The following is an 18598-nucleotide window of genomic DNA, read 5'->3' as shown; positions in this document are numbered from 1 at the left end:
TTTGCTGGAGGTGGCAGTGAGGCCCTGAAAATAAAAATGTGTTATAGAGGCATAAAAGGAAATAAGCTAGACACCGATTCCTAGTTAAGAAAATTGGTGGAATTAGGTGAAATGATGTTTGCCCTTATGTGAAAATAGGCTGAGATGGTTTAATGGAAATGTTGTCCTTTCCTTCCCCACCTATGTACTTGATAACTTTTTCCTAAGCGGGGGGAGGGGGGGATATTTTAAGGTTCTTTCTTAGGTGCGTGTAATAAATTTGAAGCTAGTCATCTGAGTGAACATAAAGCCCAAGCTCTTCTCCCAAGAGCTTGATTTTGTCTCTGTGTTGATTTGTGTGTAAAATGATATTCAGAATCTTGACTTTGTGTTGTGAAAACAAGTGTTTTTCAGAGTTTGTGGATACATATGACTGTTATTTACAATGGAAGATTCTTGCCTAGAGGGCAGTGCTAGAGCTAGCTTTTTATATTGAGTTGAGGCTCTTTGCTTGCAGTATCTGTCACTTGATATGTGCCTACTGCTCCAGGTTTTATTTCAGTTCCCTCTTTCTCATCTGAGAAAATACTGCCAGTTACTTAATAAATAAGGTAAAGAGATGGTGATGACCTCCCTAAAATATATTCCTTTATTGAATTTGGACAGGAAAAAATAACTTCTGGTGTGCTTTTCAGCTGCTGAGAAGCCCTGTTAAGAATGCATACACAAATTATTTTTGTAAAAATGACAAAGCTTGTACATTGTTAAATCTCCTTATCTCTTTTGTCATCTTTTCCTAATTATTTCATTTTCTTTCTCTCCCAAATCCAGGCTGGCTACAGCTAACATCATTCAAGATGTCCAGCAAAGGGAGCAGCACAGATGGCAAAGCAGACTTAGCTAATGGTAAGGGGCCAAAACGAAAGTGAAGCTATTTTTGTCAGCTGAGGTTCTCCTTCCCCTAAGATAGAATGGAGACCTGGATTTCAGTGAGGGAAGGAACCCTTCCTGTATTGTTTGGAGTGCAGGAAACCATACAGGCAACATCTTGGACTATTTGGTGCTTTGCTCCTTCAAATTTTATTTGATTGTTTTCAGAAGATCAGTAATTGAGCTGTATTTCTAAGAGCTCAAGTGGTTTGGAATTCTGAAAGGCTATACAAGGGTGGGCAGAACCTAGGAGTTGGCTGTTAATAAAGGAGAAAAATAAGATCTGATTGGTGGTGGGAACAAGGGAGTTATCAGGAAAATGAGGCTCCCCAGTTATACTGAGAAGTCCCTTTCCATGGTAGGTCATAGTTTCACAGAGATATTAGATAAGAGATGAAGTTACAATCTCAACTGGGATTGGGCCTGCCTTCCCCCTATCCCCTGTCCTTACCTCACTTTTTCAGGGTCATGCTGCTAAGTGTTAAATCACTGCGTCTAGGGCGGATTTGAAGGCAGATATCGAGATTCTAATAGAGTGTAGCTACCACCTGGGTTATTTGACCAACACTTCAACCCTGAGCCAGTTTATAAACTAGAGAACTCTCCTTCAAATGGGTATAGTTGGCCCATACCGGCCAGTTCCCCCTCCCCACCCCCAAATTGGATATAGTTGGGCAGCACAGAGTCCAGCATTCCTTAGCACCTTGAAGGTCAGGATTATAGGCTAAATTCTAGTTGATGTGATTGGCGGAACAATGAAGTTGAGGAAGGGTAGGTGAGATTATTTATTTATTTATTTATTTTGGTATCTGGCCTCTACAGAAGTGAGATTTTCAGTATGCTTTTTATTGCCCCTTTGTTCTTTGTTTACCACCACCATTCATTCATCTTCTGTAAAGGAAAGTGGTTCATATTTTTCACAGGGCTTAGTTAAAAGGCTCAGAGTTCTAGAGGGGTTTGGGGTATACTGTTGATTTGGAACTTGGCCATTAGCTAGATCAGGTATTGGCAAACTGTAGCCTATAAGCCAAAGCCAGCCTGCCACTCGTTTTTGTAAGGTTTTATTGAAACACATTTTTTTTGTAGTGTCTATGGGTTGCTCTTGGGCTACATAGTGGAGTTGAGTGGTTGTGACAGAGTTCCATATGGTCTGCAGAGTCTAAAGTTTTCACTGTCTGACCCTTTATAGAAAAAATTTGCCAACTCTTGAGCTAGAACTTGGTCATTGACTATTGAGACCCTCTTGAGGAGCTTGTGATACACTCTGGCCCTTATGTTACTGTGGGCCTCCAAAATTTTGAATTTGTTAATCATTATTTAATTTTTATTTGGGGGGTTTTTATTTGTTTGTTTGGGTTGCTTTTGTTTTTGTTTGGTGGCTGGCTGATATGGGGATCTGAACCTTTGACCTTGGTGTTATAACACCTCTCTCGAACCAACTGAGCTAACCAGCCAGCCCTGTTCATCATAATTTTAACAATGCTAGGAGTTTTGATGTCTTATTTTTTCCTTTTCTGCAGACCTGTTAGGTGTGGTATTTTTATCTTTTTCTCATCATTTCCAAATGTGAGCCTGATTGCGTTTCTAAAGACCACAACCATTAACTTTCTCAGCATACAACTGTATAACTGTCTCAGCAAATGTAGTACCTAGATTCAAATTTCTATGCTTTTTCCCTTTTTCTTTCAGCTTCTAGCCCACTTGTTTTCACACTGTGCTCTTAGTTCAGGTGCTTTCTGACAGGAGCTGTTTATGTCTCCCAATCTTCTGTCACTACTTGAACCAAAGTCCTTTATTGTTTATCTGTTTTCTGTATTGGATTTTGCCTAAGAGTTCATTGAAGAGGGGTTCCATTGCTTCAAAGATATTCACCAATTACTACTTTAATCCAAATGACTAGGCGGTAAGACGCTGCAACTTTGAATCTTTAAACATCAGTGTGGTGTTGGAGTTAAATAGTTCTATACTAGAGTCATGCACAGCTGGTCTCCCTTTCCTAAGCTTTTACTTCTGGCAGGTTAAAATTAATTGTCATCTGAGGAAAGGAGACCATGAGCCATTTTTAAAATCCTCATTCCCCTTCCCTAGATTAGAAGTTGTGGTTGTCTTGGCTCTAGGACATTGCTCAAGTGCTCATGGGAATATGACTTGGCTACTGTTATGTTAAAAGAATGCAGCATCTAATTGTAGAGGATTAGATTGCTCAAAGAGATCCAGTTATTTAACTACCAGCAGAGCCTAGACCGTATTGTCCATTATGTGTTGCTCATAACAGAATACCTATAACTGTAATTTATGAAGAAACAAAATTTATTTCTTAAAGTTTTGGAGGCTGGGAAGTCCAAGGTCAAGGGGTGCATGTGGTGAGGGCTTTCTTGGTGGAAACTCTACAGAGTTCTGAGATAGTGCAGGGAATCACATGGCTAGGGAGCAAGAGCATTTTCATGTGCTCTCCTTATAACGCCACCATGTCACATCCATGATAACCCATTAATCCATTAACCCCTTAGTGAATCCATTGATGAGGGCAAGAGCCCACATGATCTACTCACCTTTTAAAGGCCCCACCTTTCAACACTGCCACATTGGAGATCAATCTCCCACATGAGCTTTGGAGGGGACCATATTCAGACCATAGTATAGACTTAGAATATATTCAGCTTTTCTTTTCACAAACCACTGTAGTAGCCCTGCTTTTTATAAATTTTATGTATGCTTCCTGATAAAACTTTGTCTCAATAAAGAGATTAAAAATATATGACTACAAATTGTATTAAAAGCTTTTAACTAGTAGAAGTAAGTCAGGATACATTTACTACCAAAAGGTGAGAATCCACTCAAATGATCACAATTCCCACTTAACCCTTCAACTTCCTTTCTTAGTGGATTTTAGGAACTTAGGAAGAAATTTACGATTTAGGCAGCAGGACATAGTGGTGCTTTCTTGAAGTGGGAAATGGTATAACTCCTCATTCATAAGTCAGTGATTTTAATCAGTTATTTTTCATCTTTCTCTAAGAAGATGGCTATGCTAGCTCTTGCTGGAGATGGCTGTTCTTTTTTCTTATACTCAGTTTAATTACTTGCTGTAATTAATGTGCGCCCATCCAACAGAACAGCGCCTAAGGTAGTTGTATCAGGCACACTTTCATACAATATGCCAATGCTTTGCCTCTTGAGAACTTACTATAATCTGAGATTGTTCTGTAGTTCTTCACTTTTGTTGAAGTACCTTATTTGTGTGTTGTGGCTTTGCTCTTAATCTTTTCAGTTTTTGTCCTTTATAAGATTTTCTCCCAGAAAGTGCTCTTTATAAGCATTTGTAATGAAAACACTTTGACCCAAGTTGGTCTTTCTTTAAATTTTTTTTTGGTGGCTGGTCGGTATGGAGATCTAAACCCTTGACCTTGGTGTTAATAACACCACACTCTAACCAATTGAACTAACTGGCCAGGCCTGTTTCTTTGTCTTCTGATGTGATGATTTTTTAGACTAAGGTGGGGAAATCCTTCTGATCACTGTCCTCTTTCCTTATTTTTCCCTCTCACCTACCCATTCCTCACTAACACACAGGAAGTCTGTCTAGCAGTCCAGAGGAGATGTCTGGAGCTGAAGAGGGGAGGGAAACATCCTCAGGCATTGAAGTGGAGGCCTCAGACCTGAGTTTGAGTTTGACTGGGGATGATGGTGGCCCTAACCGCACCAGCACAGAAAGTCGAGGGACAGACACAGAGAGCTCAGGTGAAGACAAGGACTCTGACAGCATGGAGGACACTGGCCACTACTCCATCAATGATGAAAATCGAGTCCATGACCGCTCAGAAGAAGAGGAGGAGGTAGAGGATGACGAAGAAGAGCAGCCTCGACACCGTGTACAGCGCAAGCGGGCCAACCATGACCAGGACTCATCAGATGATGAGCGGGCCCTGGAGGAGTGGGTGTCCTCAGAGACATCAGCCCTGCCCCGACCTCGCTGGCAAGCTCTTCTTGCCCTTCGGGAGCGGGAGCTGGGTTCAAGTGCCCGCTTTGTATATGAGGCCTGTGGGGCAAGAGTTTTTGTACAGCGTTTCCGCCTGCAGCATGGGCTCGAGGGCCATACTGGTTGTGTCAATACCCTGCACTTTAACCAGCGTGGCACCTGGCTGGCCAGTGGCAGCGATGATCTGAAGGTGGTGGTGTGGGATTGGGTGCGACGGCAGCCGGTACTGGACTTTGAGAGCGGCCACAAAAGTAATGTCTTCCAGGTGAGGCAAGGGAGTGTAATAGCAACTGAGAGAATGAGGCACAAGTTAGACAAATCTGAGCTGCTGCCTGGAATGGGAGTTGGTAGTGAGTTGTGATAGGAATTAGACATCAGGACTTAGCCCCACCTTGGCTCCTATAATGACTGAAATAAACTGAAAGACCCATGGCAACCTTTTGTTTTCTTGAGCATAAGACTGTTGGGAACTTCATTATGTAGGGTGCTTGGAATTTATCAGAAAGGTATTAAATGTGCTAATAGGAGGCAGTATAGTATTAGAGCCCAGGCTCTTGAACCAAACTGCCTGGGGTCAAATCCTGGCCCTTCCACTTAACTAGCCATGTGATCTTGGGCAAGTTATTTAACCTTTGTCTTTATTTTATCTATCTGTAAAATGGGACTAATAACACATAAAGTTATGAGGATTAAATAACAATTGAAGCTAAGCAGTTAGAACCATGGCTGGGTACTTAGTAAACATTTGATAAATATTAGCTAATATTGTTATTATTTCATTGAGATTTTACTCCTCAGCCACATGTACTGTATTAGTACTAGCCATTTATCCCTAAGTATGTTCTCTTTCCTTCCCCAATATTTCCCCTAATTTCCTTTTTCTTTGTGGCAAATTTATGTTTGCTTCCTGAATCAAGATAAATTTTCCTCCTTTATTCCTTACTTTTCTCCCCTACTAGGTACAATCCTAGTTTACCGGAGCACTTATCACGTGTCATTTCAACCTTCCAGAGCCAACTGAAGTACTTTCTGATATCACAGGAAGTTTTTTCTCTCCTCTTCCTTTAACTCCCAGAAGAAATTGGGCTTAGCTAGCTGTACAAGAGCAGGAAAGCTAAGTTTCCAGCTGTCATAAAAGAAAAGGGGATAAATTGGGGTCATCATCATGTTTTTCCCTCTCAAATTCACCTCTTCAATTTCTTTTGTGTGTCCCTTTTTTCATTCTTAACAAACCAGGCCAAGTTTCTTCCTAACAGTGGTGATTCCACCCTGGCCATGTGTGCCCGTGATGGGCAGGTTCGGGTAGCAGAACTGTCTGCCACACAGTGCTGCAAGAATACAAAGCGTGTGGCCCAGCACAAGGGAGCGTCCCACAAGGTAAGTAAGCCCTTGCTGCAAAGTTCATGCAATCCAGATCCTCTGTGGATCTCAGCTAAGATTCTCCCTTATCTCTGCCCATTGTGTCCCCTTTGTTGTTTCCTGTCTCATCTCTTTTAGTCCTTAGATTTGTAGTTAAGAAGGACAGAAAAGCAGCCATCCTAAACTTCTTAGTAGGCAAGTATTTGAGAGATCCTTTGATCATGCACTTGAAGCATTCGGTTGATCATGCACTTGTTGCATTCAGTTGGTTTGGAGATCCTTGAGGTCTCCTATGCCTTCCAAACCTCTTAAGTTTGCTCTAATTGTTCTTAGGAATTTAACAGTTCTAAGGTGCTAGTTGTTGGTTCCTCATATCTGAGAGCTTCACCTTTTCTGCTTACAACTCTTAGCTCACAAACAGCACTATTTCTCGTGTGTGTGTGTGTGTGTGTGTGTGTGTGGTCGCTTTTGGTGGTTGGCTGGTATGGGGACCCAAACCCTTGACCTTGGTGTTATCAACACCATGCCCTAACCAACTAAGCTAACTGGCCAGCCAGCACTATTTCTGAAGCCCTATTTAGAGCTGGCGATATAGGCCAAAATACTCATGGTGGCAGTCAGCGAGGAGCTAAGAGCTGCCCAGTCTCAGGGTAGGTAGGCATGGTATTCTTTGCCTTGGAAAGAGGATGGTACTCTCTTACAAACCCTAATTAAATATGTAGGTGGACCTGGAGTATCCCTTTCTAGCCCACGTGGCTCAGAAAATGTGAAAATTCCCTATTTCTTTGATTCTTAAGCCTACTTCCAACCCACTGAACACTGATTTTTAGAACTAAGATATAGGGAATGAAACTTGGGCACCATTTCTCTTTACACTTGAGGATGTGGACTTGATTTTCTTTCAGAATGAACTCTAAAATGGCTGTTTTCCTTTGGTATCTCTGTTTACATCCCTTGATGACTTAGCTGAAATAGCCAATCACCTGTTCTTTAGACTTGCGTAGACAAACTGTAAATAATTTACACAAAACAAGAGTGACTAGGCTTAAATTTTCTCCTTTCCTGGGATTTTACAACAAAAACAGTAGACATTTCTCTTGCTGAGACATTTTAAATGCAGCCCTTCCAAAAGGTAAAGGAATGAACTAGATGACCTCTAATTCTTATGTTTAGAAACCTCATTCTTTCCCTTTTTCTCTTTCAGTTGGCTCTGGAACCAGACTCTCCCTGTACCTTCCTATCTGCAGGCGAAGATGCAGTTGTCTTCACTATTGACCTGAGACAGGACCGGCCAGCTTCGTAAGTATAGCAGTAATATCTTTGCAGAACTGTACCCCTTTGCTTTGAAAATATTCAGTGTGTCCTGTTAATGCTTATCTCCCTGGTCCATTAGAATAATACCTTAGTTCCTATGATAAGAGGTAGTTTAAGGTTTAGGGGAATTTCTTACTTCCTCTGTCTCTTTCTTGGCACTGAAATACTCTGCAGTCTACCTTCATGTCTCAAACAAGGTTTAGCTATCTCATTATATATGGACTTCAGTACTCTATGATCATCTGCTCTCCATTCACTTGGGTCCATTCAACTTACCCATAAGAAGCACATTACTCTATAAACTAGCATAGAGATATGATCCTGCAAGTTTTTTATTCAGTTACATATAGGAACATGCGAACAATTAAATGATAAATCTTGAACAAAAATATTGATAGCTATAGTAAAGCTCTGTCATATCATAGCTAATTTGTACATGCATTTGAGACTCATGAGTAAATTATATCCCTTTTTAGCTGTGTGATATCATAGAAAGAAAACAATCTCTTGCTTGGATCTAGACCGATCTAGATCAGATCTCAACTCAGGCACTGCTAGTTATTATCTGTGTAACCTTCTGAACCTGGGTTTCTTCAGCCTGACTGTGGGCATAATATCTCCCTTCCTTCCTTCTTCTCTCTCTATGAGTTTCTGTGAGTATTATTAATATGTGTATTTGATGCCCCAGCATAGTGTCTAGCACCATGGCTGGAATTGATTAAGTTGTACCTACAATTAAAATTATTTGAGTTTCCTTTTTTATTTTTATTGCTCTTATAATAAGTAAATACATCTTGCTTAAGAGATTCAAATAATAAAGTATATGGACAAAATGTAAGTAATGCTCCCTCATATATCCACTCTCCTTATTGTTCTAACTATTGATAACCATTGTTAATAATTTTGAACACTTTTCCAGTCCTTGTACCTAAATATATACATATACACCTTTCCCCATAAGTGGGATAATTATATGTATATAAAAGCATGCATATTTTTCTTGTTATAATGTTTTTCAGAGATCTTTCTGTGTCAGGCCATAGGAGCCTACCTCATTTTTTAAAAAAATTTTTTTTATGGCTGGCCTTTATGGGGATCTGAACCTTTGACCCTGGTGTTACCTGCACCATGCTGTAACCAAGTGAGCTAATCAGCCAGCCCCCTAGCTCATTTTTAACCACAGCATACAAGGGGTCTTCAAAAAGTTCATGGAAAGATTCCTATTATCTTTCAATTCCATTTTTCCATGAACTTTTTGAAGACCCTTCATATATGTCTTAGCATTGGTGTACCGCAGTTTATTCAACCACTACCTTGTTGGTGGATATCTAGATTTATTGTCTTGTTAGTCTTAAAAATTATCGTAACACATTTTGTAAATCAGTACCAGTATTGAGTAAGGAATATCAGTGATTTACATAGGATACAAGTGAATATAAATAAGTTTAGAGAATATAATCTGAAGGCTGATTATTATCAGACTTATTTTTAGAGCGATAAGACTAGAAAAAGTCATCTAGAAAGTGGAAGCATTTCAACAACTGCTTAAATGATGGAAATGTTTTAGGCTGGGGAAAACATATACTGGTCATTTATGTAACCTTCAAAAGGATGAAGGTTGAGAGATGATCGGTTTATGCTGAAAGGGGAATAAGCCTGAGTAAGAAGGGTGCTGCCTTCTAGTGTACTAGCTCTGCATTTATCTAGCTTGGAGAAAATTTTTTGATCTCTTGAACTGAATGATGATTTTCATTTTCAGTTTTTAAAGTTCCAGGGTTCTGTGATGGTAGTGGAACATTAACAAGTTTGGGGGTGGGGAGGCAAAGATGCAAGAAGTGGTAGTGAGTTTGATCTGCTGTGTTAGAGAGTTGCGAAGCAGAGTGAAACCTTATCCTGTAGATCAGATTCAGAGCGAAATTACTATCAGGCCACAAGGAATTGGGAATCTGGTTCAAGTAATGGGTATTACGCACATGACTTTGGAATGAAATGTTGTAGGCAGAAAATGTGGCTGAGTTGACCACGGATCTAAATAGATGCAAGCAATGATAGGTGGGATAGAAACCTATCACTGGGATAGGAACATCAGAGAAACAGAGGGAGGAATGTCAGAAAAACTTAGAGAGTAGAAGGAAGCCCATGTTTTTGATTTGGAGAATAAGAGACAGTGAGCCTTCAAAATGGTTTTTGCTTTTTAGGGATTTGGAGAAGTAGTGTTAAAGGCTGAAATGGGGTGGAGAGCTGTATGCGAAGGTCAGGGCCAGAAGATCCAAGTTATCTGTAAGCGGTGTCTGAACATCCACTTTTATCAGAGGCATTTTTGTGTGAAGCTAGTATGGGGGGGGGCGGGGGTTTCCTTTGCATCTATCTGATAGCTGAATCTCTGGTGAAAAGATTTGGATTTGGAATGGTGGGTGGGATATCCTTTTAGCCAGTAGAAGTCAGTTTGCGGTATTCTTCAAAGGAATCCTTTGGTGTAATCTAATTTTCTCTTTTTGCTAGTACTCTCTTGCACATTAATTTTAAGTCAAATTTTGGTGAATATGTTCCATATAGTTTCACATGCTGCCTCTCTCTGATGTAAATTTTTTTTTTTCCTGTTGCCATAATTCATCATTTTTATGGTACCTCTAAGTTCCCCAGAGAGCTCAAGGCACTCTGTGCGTTAATCCATTGGGAGAGAGAATTATTTGTTTTAGGGGAATAATTTGAAGCATAAAAAGATTGAGCTCTTTATTAGGATTACATAACAGGGAGCCAGTACTTCATAATCTTTTCCTTAGTTTCTTCATTTTGCTTCTATGTGGTAACTTTTATATATGTCTGACCCTGTCCTTCTGAAAATTCAAATTGCTGAGGAAATGAGATGGTCCTGTGAAAAGGAGCAGCATCAGCTCCTATTATTCCCTTTCCCTGTCTAAAACCCAGATTAGAGCTACTTCTTCTTCATAGCTAGTTTTGTTCCTGAAACTTTTTTTTTTTTTTTTTAAGATGACCGTGGGCATCTTAACCCTTGACTTGGTGTTGTCAGCACCATGCTCACCCAGTAAGCTAACGGGCCATCCCTATATGGGATCCGAACCCACGGCCTTGGTGTTATCAGCACCACTCTCTCCCGAGTGAGCCATGGGCTGGCCCCCTGAAACTTATTTTTTTGACATGTTTTCTGCCTCCTGTTTTTGAGGTGTGTATGGTTTTTTTTCCTTGACATTTATTTTCAATGACCTTTGTACTCTATTTTTCTAATGGAATGCTTCAGAGATTTTAAAATCAAATAAAATCTCTCCACTTTGCTATAGCTGTTCTAGGCTGGAGTGACTTTGACTATGCAGAGAGGATGCTAAAATCATTTCTTTATAGAGAAACTCATTGTCATGGTTATATTTCTTTCTGTCTCCATAGCATCAGAAATGAATAAAACCTTAGAATTAAGAAACAAAACCTAAAGCCAAGCCCCTTCCTATAGTTTATGATGTCTTTCCTTTCCTGTAAATTTACTAATCTTCATGATGTCATATTTGACTGGTTGGATACTTAGATCTGGGAAGAGTATTCATAGTGCCATCCTTAAGCTGGGACTAATTATGTCTGTTTTGCCAAATTCTTCTGCTAAACTTTTTTTTTTTTTTTTGGTGGCTGTCTAATAAGGGAATCCGAACCCTTGGCCTTGGTGTTATTAACACCACGCTCTAACTGAGTGAGCTAACTGGCCAGCCCCTCTTGTGCTAAACTTCTGAAGTTTTCTAGGGTTCCTCAGGGCTCCATGCCCTCCTAAGGATCACTTTTTTTGTGTTACAACCAGAATAATTTAGAAATGCTTTTTCAGCCTTACAAACATCTGTCTTCTTTATAAGAACCTCCTCTCCTAATTTGCTTCAGTTCAGGGAAGAAGAATGCTATTTTTCCTTTAGATTGCGCCTGTGCTATTAAACTATGATTTGTCATTTTTCAGCGTGCATTTTTGAAGCTGGGTTTTAAGTGACATTTTTCTGGAATCTGGGAGATAGACTTTGACTTTAAGGTCTTTTTTTAGCTCATTATTTCTGTGATTCTTCCTCTACCCCTCTCCTTGTTCCCAGGTGATTGGGAAGATGTATATAAAAAGAATGGCAAGGTATGGGTAGTATTGTTTGTTTAACAACTGGTTGTTACCGCGTTGGACTGCAGCTAAACTGCGGCTTCCTGAAGAGCAGTACATTCATTTACCTTTGGCTTGTACTTCTTAAGGAACACTAGAAAATGAGTTCACTGCATGTTTTTTTTCCAGTCCCCAAAGTAGCATATAGTAAGTGTATATGCTTTTTCTTGTTCCAGTGTTCAAAACAAACAAACACTTCTTTTTTCTTTCCAAATGAGAACCTGTTTTGTTTCTTATTCATGTCTGTATTACTGTCTTGACTCTCACTTGCCATGACCACCTGGATCTTTTGCAGAGTATAACTTTGTATGCTTTTCTACCCTTAAAGGAAACTGGTAGTGACAAAAGAAAAAGAAAAGAAAGTGGGGCTGTATACAATCTTTGTGAATCCTGCCAACACTCACCAGTTTGCAGTGGGTGGACGAGATCAGTTTGTAAGGTAAGTGTGTGGCTCTTTTGTGACTTTGAGAGTTTGAGACTCTGATGCATTGTATATTACTAGGTGCTCCCTTACGGAGAGGTATGAATTGTCTAGGAATCCATTAACCACCAAAAATCCAAAAAAACATGTTTTGAATTTTTTATTATCTTCCAGAAAGTTGAAGCACCTTCTGAGGTGTTCTCTTCCCTAATGTAACAATCTCTGAGGGGTGGCTTTACATATTGTAGAGATTATCAAGTTTTTAAAAAATTTGATGAATTGGCCAAGGTTCCCCACACAGCAGCTAAGGCATAAACCCCACGTTTACCAGCAAGTGCCGTATTAGTAAATATCTTCCACCATTTCCAAATATAAATTACCATGCACTAGAAATTTTGAGTACTGGTTTTGGATTCAGAAATAGTTTGATTTGGGAGCACTCAGTGTGAACTGAGTGTTTTGGGCTCTCACTGTCTTGAACCACTTTTCTTTTTCCATGGTGATGTTGTAACTGTGAACATCTGTTGTAACACTGGCTGTTGAGGCATGTCTTAAGGAAAACAGATACAAATTCAATTCCCGTATGTACCAGTTAATTTCTTTCTGACCCTTAGTCATAAACTATTCACCCATATTTGTTTGGCTTATTTTAACTATATTTCTTAGGGATCATCAGTTTGAAAGAGAGGAGGGGCAGGAATCACTAGAAAAATGAATGACTTTCTGCTTTCCTGATGGTGGGTGAAAAGCATCCTCTTCCCTTTGAAATAAGAGCACGTTTTTATAACCGTCTTCTGAAATTAACTTTAATAATAGGAATCATGGGATAGGATTAGTTTTAGAAAACACATCAGAGATGACTTTACCTTGTTCAAGAATCCTGGACATCCTTTTTACTCTCTTCTTCCCTTGATTCCCTTGCCTTCAAAATTCCTTTTCTCTAGTCACCAGTCCTCAAATATGTAGCAATAGATTTTTTTTTTTTTAAACTAAGAAGCAGTTGATCAAAAAGGTTGTAGTTGTCAGAACTTTCAGGTGCTTTTTGAAATTTAACAGAACAGTCCTTCAAATAAGCCCGCCATCAAAATGATAATACTTCCTCTTTGAGAAAAAATTTTTTAAATAAATAAAAACAAAAGGTCACTTTTTCTCTTGTTCTCCAACCTGTTTCTCTTACCACAGATTTTTCTCTTTCCTTCTCCCCTCACCCCAGATAAAAACAAAAACACTGGGGGGAAAAAGAAAGAACTTTTAGGTGCTACCTCCTCCAAATTGAGCTGAAATTTATAGTTGGGATTTCCTCCTTAGCTCTAAATTGCTTGAAAAGTCTGTGTCTCTAGAGAATTCAACCACCGGGACCAAGGTGTTTGGGAGGGCAGTGGAGGAGTTGGCTGTATTGAGAACTGCAATTGATAATGGCTTATTCCAAAGCTGATGCTTTCCCAGGGTTAGAGTGGGGCTGAAAATTAGTTTTGGGATTTCAGTACAAGGAGATATACTCGTATCTTGCCTTTAATCAGCCTCAATATCCTCTGTCCTTTTGTACGTCCCAAGATTTCAGCAGATAATAGGCTATTTACTTGGCAGAAGCACATGTAGATTTTGAGGCATATTCATCCTGCATGACCTGCTTTTCTCTAACATTATGGTCACCCTCATCATCTCCAGCACCTCTTCATTTTAGCCAACTGAATGTTTTGGGATTTCTCCTTTCTTATTTTTTCTTTGAAAGAACCTGAACAGTTCATCTTCTGGTTTGTGCTAAATATTTTATATCATAACACCATTAGCTTTCACTCTTTGCCTAAAGGAAGTCCTTCAAGGGAATATAGAGAAATAGCTTACTCATCGTCAGGGCTTTTGCATCATTAGTACTGAATTTTAGTTTAGGATTCTGAAGAACCATTTAAGGGACGCTTTGGGGAGACATGCTTTTTGGCTTATGACCAAAAAATAGAAGAAAAAAAAAGGCAAGTGCAAGAGAGGTATAGGTGTGAGTCCTTACTAAATTCTGCTTAGGGTTAGTTTAAGAATTTACAGGAGTGAAGAAAAGGAGAGTGTATCAGAGGAATACTGTGGTGGTGGATTTGGCAGTGTGATTGGTGGACATTAGATACAGAGGAACACAGAATGGTCCATATACCGAAAAGCACCCCATGGGTCTTGATTATTATTTAATTATATTTTTACTAATTTGCTGACCTGAAATTTATGAATTGTCTAGTGACATTTGAGAGCTGTTGATTTAAACTTAGTTAAGAGAAAAAAATTTGGTTATTGGCTGATAAATTTGCTGAAGGGTAATAATTAGTAGTATAGCCTTCTTCTCCCCCTTTTTTTTTTTTTTTTCCATTTAGCGAACATTTCCTGGGTATTCTCTTTATGCAGAATATAAAGCAAGGGATTGTGAAAAATTTACTCATTTATTCATGCAGGATTTACTGTGTTTGTAGAAACACCCTTAGCTAGACATTGTCTCTCTCTTTAAGGAGAATTTTGGAGAAACATATATAAGATATTAAGTAACTTACCCAGTCTTATTCAGCTTCTAAGTATCAGTTAGTATGTGAACTCAGGTCAGACCACTTAAATACAGTGGAAACCATTCCACTATGCTGTTTTTTTCTCAAAGAGGAAGTATTAAAGACAGATGGGAAATAAGTATTTCAGGTAAAGGGAACAATATGTATAGAGGTATGATAACAAGATGTGGTGTGGTATGTTCAAGGAAACTGTTTTGTTGTTTTGGGGTTTTTTTTTTTTGGTATAATGTATAGGGTCTTGGAGGAGAAGTAGTAGGCAGCTGGACTAAGGAACTTAAACTTTATTCAGTAGATAGTACAAAATTACTGAAGAAATTTAAGCAGGGGGTTTACATAAAATTTTGCATTTTAGACATAATTCTGGTGGCAGTATGAGCAGGGAAATCAGTTAGAAGGATACTACAGTAATCTAGGCAAAAAATGACAAGGGAATCCTCAGCATCTCCAACTAACCAAATAAATAAATAAAAATTTTAAAATGACAAGGAGTGGAGAAAGAAGATATAGTCCAAAAATATACCCAGGGAGTAGAATTGGCAGGAAAAAAATTAGCTATACAGGAGAGAAAGGGACCTGATTTCTGATTTGGCCAGTTGAATTTAGGGATGGTGCCATTAACAAAGATCAGGGCGGGAAGGGGTAGGTTTAGAATTAGTTTAATTTGGGGAGAAGGAAAATGAATTTGCTTTTGGACATCTCATTATAACATCCAATTGCCAAGTAGATATATATCTAGAGCTCAGAATAAGTGTGGTGTGGAGATACAGATTTAAGTCATACTTAAGTCATATATTCATGTATAGGTGGTAGTTGAAGCATTGGTAATGGAATTTGATCACCAAAGGAAAGTGCAGAGCAGGATTTTTCCCTCTTTTGAGAATCTGGCCTCTTTGAGAATATAATGAGGCCTTTCTGTGGTCCCTTCTCCCCAGAAAAATGCACATAAGCACAGTTTCTGGAGCTTCACATACTACTTGGACTCTAGGTTAAAATTCCCTAGTACAGAGTCAGGTGAAAGTTTAAGACTAAGGTGGAGGGCTGGCCGGTTAGCTCACTCGGTTAGATTGTGGTGCTGATAAAACCAAGGTCAAGGATTCGGATCCCTGTACAGGCCAGCCACCAAGAAAAAAAAAGACTAAGCAGGGGAACATCATCATTTAAGGGCTGGACAAAGAAAGACAAGCCCTGAACAACTTTGAAGAGTGGTTGGACACCAAGAAAAGAAGGTGATTCACAGAAGGAGTAGCAAACAAGATCTGGACAAGAGAGAAAGGCATGAAAATATCTCGTTGGCTTTGGCAGTTAGGTTACTGATGACTTTAGCCAGAGAAGTTTCAGTGTTGAGTTGATGGCTTAAAGCCATATTGGGATGGGTTGAGAAGTGCATAGAAAGTAAGGAAGTGAAATTATTGAATGTAGATTGCTCTTTTCAGTAATTTGAGTGCAAGAGAAAGGAGAGAAAAAGCAGTAGTAGGAAAGGACAGTCAGTAGAAGGATTTTTAGAAAATGGGCAGAAAGTGATAAGGAAGCAGTTGACAAATGGGGCAGTCAATCAAACAAGGTCCCTGGAGGGATGAGATTAAGAACAGCTACAGAGAGATAGGCTCTGAAACTGGAGGAGACTGATGGGTGAGGACAAGGACTGGATCTACCTTGCATCTAGCATATTACTTGACCTGTGATATATGCGTCATATAGCATCTAGCATATTACTTGACCCGTGATATATGTGTCATTAATATTTGAATTTAAAGCCTAGATTGGGGATAGGAGGGAAGGGGAAGGTAGTTTGCTTGATGGGAATGAAGAAAGGAGAGGGAGTCTTGAGATAGGTATAGTTTGCAATAATTGTTGTGAGATATGAGGGAGAACTGGCAAAATAAGGTTTCGAGGAAGGATTGCAAACCCACTGACTCATATAAAGCATGGACTCTGCCCATGAGTAATAAACACTTTTGGGTAGGTAACATACACATAAAAAACTCTGTAGTAATGTTAGTTGTTTCAGTGAAAAGAAATAGTGATACAGAAGTTGAAAGGAGAGATAAGCCACTTCAGAATAATATAATTGAGGATTGCTGTTTGAAATGAGACGTACCTGGATGAAAGTGTTAAGATTTGGAATTGCATTGGGGAGGGGAGGACCTTTAAGGAAGAGCATGAACCAGAAGCTTGGTTGGGAAAATGTCCCTCATCTGTATCTAATCTGGCTGCTTCCTGCCACTACATCAAATTGCACCTCCTCAAGGGATCAGTTTGCCCGTTTTGACATTTTTATTGCTTCTTCAACCACAGGATTTATGACCAGAGGAAAATTGATGAGAATGAGAATAATGGAGTACTCAAGAAATTCTGTCCTCATCATCTGGTAAGATTCATGAAGGGTCAGTGGCTCCAGGCTTCCCTGACTTGACCCCAAGGCTGCCCATGAACTTGTTGGTATGGTGGGAAGAGCTTGGACTTTCGAGTCAGACACCTGGATTTGAATCCTGGCTTCACCACTTAACAGCTTTGTGATCTTGGGCAGTCACTTCCTCTGTTAGCTTCAGTTTTCTTATTGACAAAATAGAGATAACAATAACTGCCTTGCATGGTGGTGAGGCCTAATGAGACAGTGTATATAAAATGGCTAGCACACAGAAGTAAGCCAAGAGAAGGCCCTAAAGACTCTCCCCCTGAGGTAGTTACATTTCGTTGGTTGTACTATCTCTGTCTTTCTCTCCCAATCTCTGAGAGAAAATAAAGGGGAATTTGAAGGAAAATCTCTTTCCTAAAGGTGGTATAACAAATGGGGGGTGGGGGTGGGGCATCAGTCAGTATCTGCTCCTTATTGCAGGTGAACAGTGAGTCCAAAGCAAACATCACCTGTCTTGTGTACAGCCACGACGGCACAGGTACGTGAGCAGGGCCCAGCTCCTAGGCTGGCATGCCCCCTCTGTCTAGGGAGCTGCCAAGCCAGTGAGGCATATGCCCTCCAGTGCTCACCATTGTGCTACAGCTCCAAGTGGAGCAGCGGGGAGTAGTTGTTGATGGTGAGCACATAGTGGGAGGATGCAGCAGATGACCCTTGGAGATGCCAGGCACCATTTGCAGAATGCTGCAGATGATATTTGGCAGAGTGTGTCCTGAAGCCCAGGCTACTTGCCTGAGCAAGTTCTTATTGCCTTTGACTCATTCTTGAGTTAATGGGCATGATTTTCCTGAGCATTCTGCTACCCCTGGGTTGGCAGTGTGTTCCTAGTCTACCCTATACAACCTGACTTGCCTGCTGTTCCAGCTAACTAAGATGGGTGCTATACCTGGGTATTAGGAGGGGGCACTACTGGCAAGAAGCCCCACCCCAACCCCCAATTCTTCATCCCTGCTTTTTTTTCAGCCTTTGCCTTTCACTGCTGTGTTCTTGTTCTTGGCAGAGCTCCTAGCCAGTTACAATGATGAAGACATTTACTTATTCAACGCCTCTCACAGTGATGGGGCCCAATATGTTAAGAGATATAAGGGCCACAGAAATAATGCCACAGGTGAGATTGTCTTTCTAGGATTCTGTGGCTCAAGTCTGTTGGCTTGGAGAAACACAGTATCTCATTCAGGTTGTGCAAATGGGAACTACCCAAGGAGTAGACTGCTTGTATTACTGTGGGCAGTGAGAAGTTGTCCCCAGTTGGGCTGGAGTTTTCATGTTTTCTTCACTATGCTAGAGGAAAGAGGGCTCAAGAGCATCTCTTACCAGTGCAGTGATGTTACTTCTGACTGCTTTGGGCATAAGGAGACTAGACTGACTATTTTATTCTTTTCTTATGATTTCAGGTAACTTCAGAATAGGCACAAAGAGCTCGTTACGGAGTCAGGGAAAGCCCTGTTTAGTCAGTGGTACTGAATTGCCTAAAATAAGGCGTGAGCTTGTACCTCTGGGGAGGGAGGAAGAAAAGCTTTTG

General features: G+C 40.1%; 1 protein-coding gene across 6 annotated transcripts in view; it reads left to right on the top strand.

The window, feature by feature from the left end:
- DCAF8 (DDB1 and CUL4 associated factor 8) overlaps window positions 1-18598 on the top strand; it is a 41762-nt gene that overhangs the window by 14734 nt on the left and 8430 nt on the right. For all 6 annotated transcript variants that reach the window (XM_063105545.1, XM_063105541.1, XM_063105542.1 and 3 more), the window contains 8 exons: window positions 811-885; window positions 4483-5153; window positions 6125-6265; window positions 7452-7546; window positions 12028-12138; window positions 16959-17031; window positions 17500-17557; window positions 18077-18184. In XM_063105545.1, the coding sequence (XP_062961615.1) occupies window positions 837-885; window positions 4483-5153; window positions 6125-6265; window positions 7452-7546; window positions 12028-12138; window positions 16959-17031; window positions 17500-17557; window positions 18077-18184 (1306 nt within the window). In that variant the 5' untranslated portion in view covers window positions 811-836. The remainder of the gene's footprint in view (window positions 1-810; window positions 886-4482; window positions 5154-6124; window positions 6266-7451; window positions 7547-12027; window positions 12139-16958; window positions 17032-17499; window positions 17558-18076; window positions 18185-18598) is intronic.

The sequence above is a fragment of the Cynocephalus volans genome, chromosome 8 (assembly GCF_027409185.1).
Source record: "Cynocephalus volans isolate mCynVol1 chromosome 8, mCynVol1.pri, whole genome shotgun sequence".
Taxonomy (NCBI): Eukaryota; Metazoa; Chordata; class Mammalia; order Dermoptera; family Cynocephalidae; genus Cynocephalus; species Cynocephalus volans.
The sequence above is the reverse complement of the archived record's forward strand: the minus strand, read 5'-3'. Positions and strand labels throughout refer to the sequence as shown.